The 4,861-nt window shown below is 39.5% G+C and overlaps 1 protein-coding gene across 1 annotated transcript in view; it reads right to left on the reverse strand.

Moving 5' to 3' along the window:
• ANTXR1 (ANTXR cell adhesion molecule 1) overlaps nt 1-4,469 on the reverse strand; it is a 334,340-nt gene extending 329,871 nt beyond the window's left edge. The window contains exon 1 of the mRNA XM_001381658.4: nt 3,958-4,469. Coding sequence (XP_001381695.2) covers nt 3,958-4,112 — 155 coding nt within the window. The 5' untranslated portion in view covers nt 4,113-4,469. The remainder of the gene's footprint in view (nt 1-3,957) is intronic.
• Between the last annotated feature and the right edge of the window lie 392 nt (nt 4,470-4,861).

The raw sequence follows: 4,861 nt of genomic DNA on the forward strand, positions 1-4,861 counted from the left end.
TAAAAAGCAGTAAATGTATAATTATTTCCATTTTATGGATAAGGAAACTGAGGCTGAGAGAGATTTAGCACCTTGCCCTTGGTAACCTGCATGGTAAACATAAGAATTAGGATCTGAACCCAGGTCTCCTAATTCTAAGTTGAGCAAACTTTCCACTGCACCATTCTGTATCTCTTGGCAATCTGACTCATCCCATCCTCTGGCCAAAGCACATAAAATTCATAAACAGCATTATGATCCAGATGGGCAGGAAAGAGCAATGTGCAAAGGACAGGCCAAGTTGAGTTGTGCAGTATGAAAAGAGTGTGAAAAGAGTAATGCACTTGGGGTCAGAAGAACAAATTCAAGTCCTGCTTCTCTTCTCTACTCTTCACATCACTTTGGGCAAGCCATTTCATCTTTCTTGGCATCAGTAATGTCATCTGTAAAATGGGAGGACAGTGTTGGCCTAGATCAACAGTGCCATACTAAAATAGACAGAGATCTTTCAGCCTTAATATTGACTTAGAAAGCCACAAATTGGTGTTACCTTTGTCATATTATATTTTTATTTTTTCATTAAAATTTTCTCAATTATATTTTAAACTGCTTTAGACCATACTCAGGAGTTTTGAGGATGTAACTTTATTCTCTCTCTACCAGAAACTCTTCAAAGGCCTTTTTATATCTAATTCTTAAGGCTAAATTTCAGTTCTGAATATGTTATGCAGACCATTGAAACTGTCTTCAATTTGTTTGATTTAATAGTCAAAAGGAAATAAACTAATTTCTGATTAATTTAGTCACATTTTTGTGCAAAATCTCATTTCCTTCTTGTCTTAGTCTTACAATGATCAAAATAATCTACTTTTAGAGGGCAGTGGAATGGCTTAGTGGATTGAGAGTCAGTCCTAGAGACAGGGTTCTGGGTTCAAATATGTCCTCAGACACTTCCTAGCTGTGTGACTCTGGGCAAATCACTAAAGGCTAATTGCCTAGCCCTTACTGTGCTTCTGCCTTGGAATCAATACCAGGTATTGATTCTAAGACAGAAGGAAAGGGTTTAAAAAATGTATATTGGGGGGATTTTTTCATGAGGTACATATTTGACATTCATCCAAATACTAGGGGGTAGCTTGCTGGATAGTGCTGGTTCTGGAGTCAGAAAGACCTGGGTCAAGTCCTGCTCCAGATACTTAATAGCTGTGTGATCCAGGGCAAGTCACTTCTGATTCTTTGAGCCTCAGTTTGCTCAGCTGTAAAATATGAGCTAAATGAGAACACCTATCTCATAGGATCCTTGGGAGGATCAGATAAGATAACTTATGAAGTACTTGGTAAATTTTAAAGTATTATAGAAATTCTAGCTATCATATTAATCCTATGTTGATATTTTCATAAACATTAAAATATATTTATGATGGCAGAAACTAAGGCTAAAAGGGGAGAGATGACTCATCCAGGTTGTAGGCGCAGGTATTTCTGACTCCAAATCCAGGATTCTTTTTTCCATGCCATGTTTCTGTTCCTTCTGCTTTCTGAGTTTAGGATCTAACCTGTCCCTCTGGATCACTTAGCCTGCCCAGATGTCAATGTGAGTCAAATGGGAATGGAGCATCTCCCTCTGGAATGGGAGGTTCAGCATTTAGGACACAAAGAAAGGAGAAGCTCTGAGCTCCAGTGAGGTTGTGTGAAGGACAAGAACCCAGGGAAGGGCTTTGAGGTATAGCCAATGGAATTTGCAAGCTGGTGCTCTGTGGCTGGAAGGAACAAAAGAAATTCCATTTCTCAGTAGAAGAGCGTGTTTTCAGGATCTAGCTTCTGGTAAATCTTCCAGAGAGAGCTCTCACTTTTCAGTTGGACAATCCAAGTTTAAAACAACTTTTATGGAAGAAAGAAAAAAGTACCCACTTTTTTCTAGACACACACATATTTGTGTGAATGTGTGTATTTATGTATGTATATATCTCCAGGGCATTATGGGGTATAGTTGGCCAGCTTATTTTTTTTAGGACTTAAAAAAAAATTTCCAAGCTCCTAAATACTTTCCAGCCTGTGAAATTCATTTGGCTACCATGGCAGTGGCAAGTGGCTTTCCTGATATTAGCAAATGGACAGATCTTCCAATGAATTTAGGCTTCTTCGGGAGAGCTCTTTTCTCTCTGATGTTGTTAGTAGATGTTCTAGAACTTTCTTGAAATGACTGAAACTTTGCCATAGATTAAAGCTTGGAAAGTATTTCATTGTTTGAGCTTTCTATTTTGTTGGAGTTAAATCTCCCAATGTTCATCTTAGTCATGAAACCAAGAATTCCTCGTGGCTCCCTTTGCCCCAGCTCATGTCAGTTAAAAAACAAACAACACATGCACTCATTTATCTTCACTACCTTCTCTCCGTTAAATGTCCATTATATTCGGGGGGGGGGGGGGGGCGAGTGATATATAATGAGAAGAGATCAGGGGGGCTGCTTTTGGAACTCTGTACTGTTCCTTACTAGCTGTATAGTGTGGGTTTCAGCTAGTAACTTAACAACATTCAGCCTAAATTTCATTTTTAAAATGAGGAGGTTGAGCTAGATAGTCTCTGAAGTATAGCCTCTGATAATTTTCTTACTGCTTCCAAAAACCTCAAGTTTTAGAGCATCTGACCAGGCAATGGTTAGATGACACAGTAGATAGAGAATTCAGCCTGAAATCAGGAAGACCTGAGTTCAAATTCAAGCTCAGATACTTACTTAAATTCTGTCTACCTCCATTTTCTCATCTGTAAAATGGGGTTGACAATAACACCATAGATCTCCAAGCAATTCTTCTGAAGATAAAATAAATTAATTCTTGTAAAGCACTTAGCACAGTGATTGGCACATAGTAGATGCTTAATAAGTATTTATTCTCTGCTCCTTCCCCATCAAATGAGATATTAATAAAGCGTTTGATACACTTAATAAATTCTTATTTCCATCCATCATTCCTTTCTTCTTTACCTCCAAAATTTTTTGTTTCCCTATCTCTTAAGAGAATGAAGGAATTGGACTAAAATATTACTAAGGTCCATTTTCATCTATAAAAACTATGATTAATTAGAATTAAAAGAAATAAAACATAACTGAGAGTAAAAATCAACTCAGTCCATTAGAATATCTTTATTTTGTAGGATATAGACCTGGTGGGAAAATTTTAACTTATCTAGTCCAACTTGCTCATTTTATAGGTGAGAAGACTGAGGTCAAGACACTTCCTACCTGTGTGACTCTGGACAAGTCACTTAACCCCCCACTGCCTAACTGGTACTGCTCTCCTGCCTTAGAACCAATGCATAGTACTGATTCTAAGACAGGAGGTAAGGGTTTAAAAAAACTGAGGCCAAAGGAGAGCAAGGAATTTTTCCAAGTTTGCACAGCTAGTGAAGAGCTGAGCTGAACTATTTACAATATTTACACTTCTTAAAATAGTGGAGCTGTCATTATCAGCAACCATCTCACCCTGAGCATCTGAATCAAACAGGGAGAGGATGCAACAAATTCTCCAGGAGACCAGGGTTTAAAGGTGGCCTTGCAAACTCCTCAGTTACTGGAGAGAGTCATCTTTCGAAGGTTTGAGGAGCAGCAATCAGGAAAGAAGGATGCCGAGAATTCAGGGAATTTTCCCCTTTGCAGACTCTAAGGCAGTGGTGGAAGTTGTGCAGGAGCCCCAGGACAGGGCAAGTCCTAACAAAGGCTTACAAGAGACGGTCCAGGCAGTTTCCCTGGAGCCAGCAGCAGCCAAGTTTGGCCTGCTATTGCAAAAGATGCTAAGGTACCCAGCAGGACTCTGCCTAGGCTCGAGACTCTTTCAGGACCCTTTGGGCTCATTTCCAACTGTCCAGAAACCAAAGTGAAAGGCGGAAGGTTTCCTAAAGTGCAGGGTGCTCTTAGCCTGCACCTTGAAAATGGGTCAAATAATATTTTTTTCTGCAAGCAAAATAACCAAAGCCACTTACTTGTCTAAAATGAAGTAGAGGTCAAATCCTCCATAGCAGGCAGGACCCCCATTCTCCCTATTTCCACCTTGTCCAGCACAAACAAGCACAAAAGTAGCTAAAGAGAGACACTTGAAGCCAATCCTTAGGGCTCTTTGCTCCACAATAGCCATCATATCCAGAAAAGCAAGAAGAATTGTCTTCAAAAAGTTCCTGGAGGCTCCTCACAAATAAGCCATTCAAAGTTCCCCTCTTCTGTTTGCTGCTTCTTTTTCTTTCTGAAACTCCCCTGGAAGCAATTGTCTGGAAGAGTTCAAGGTTTTCCTCCTTCTTTCCCCTGCAATTCTGTTTCTCGGTTTCAAATTTCAAGATTCACAATACTGTATTTCACTTTTTTTTTAAAGGGACTTCTCATGACTTTGGATGGTTAAGAGCTCGGAAAGCTAGAAGGTCTCTGAGTTTGGCTTGTGGAGACTTTGCTGCCTGGCAATTCTTTGTCTCAGATTGAAAATAAATGGGGTGGGTTTTTTAAATTGTTCTTGGAAAGGGGAATTCTTGCTTTATTTCCCCCCTCTCTTTCCCTCCACCCTTTTAACTTTATTTGTCTATTTTTAAGAGGAGAGCGTCTGCCATCTAGTGGGAAAGATTGGATAAAGCAAACTTGAACTTTCAATAGAAAAGAGTCCATTTAGGACCATGATGCTTTCTGAAAAGAAACTTCTCAATCCCGGTCACTTCTCTGGGAGCTGGGGAGTATGGAGTGGAACACACAATTCAAAGATCACAAGGGTGAGAAATCCCATGATTCTTGGGCAGAAGCTACTAAATTAATGGTGTGAAGGAAAGATCACAAGAGAGTGTTTGGAGTTGGAGAAACTGGGTTTCAAGTCGACTCAAACATAGAAGAAAAAAAAAAGTATTAAGT

The sequence above is a fragment of the Monodelphis domestica genome, chromosome 1 (assembly GCF_027887165.1).
Source record: "Monodelphis domestica isolate mMonDom1 chromosome 1, mMonDom1.pri, whole genome shotgun sequence".
In the NCBI taxonomy this organism is placed as follows: Eukaryota; Metazoa; Chordata; class Mammalia; order Didelphimorphia; family Didelphidae; genus Monodelphis; species Monodelphis domestica.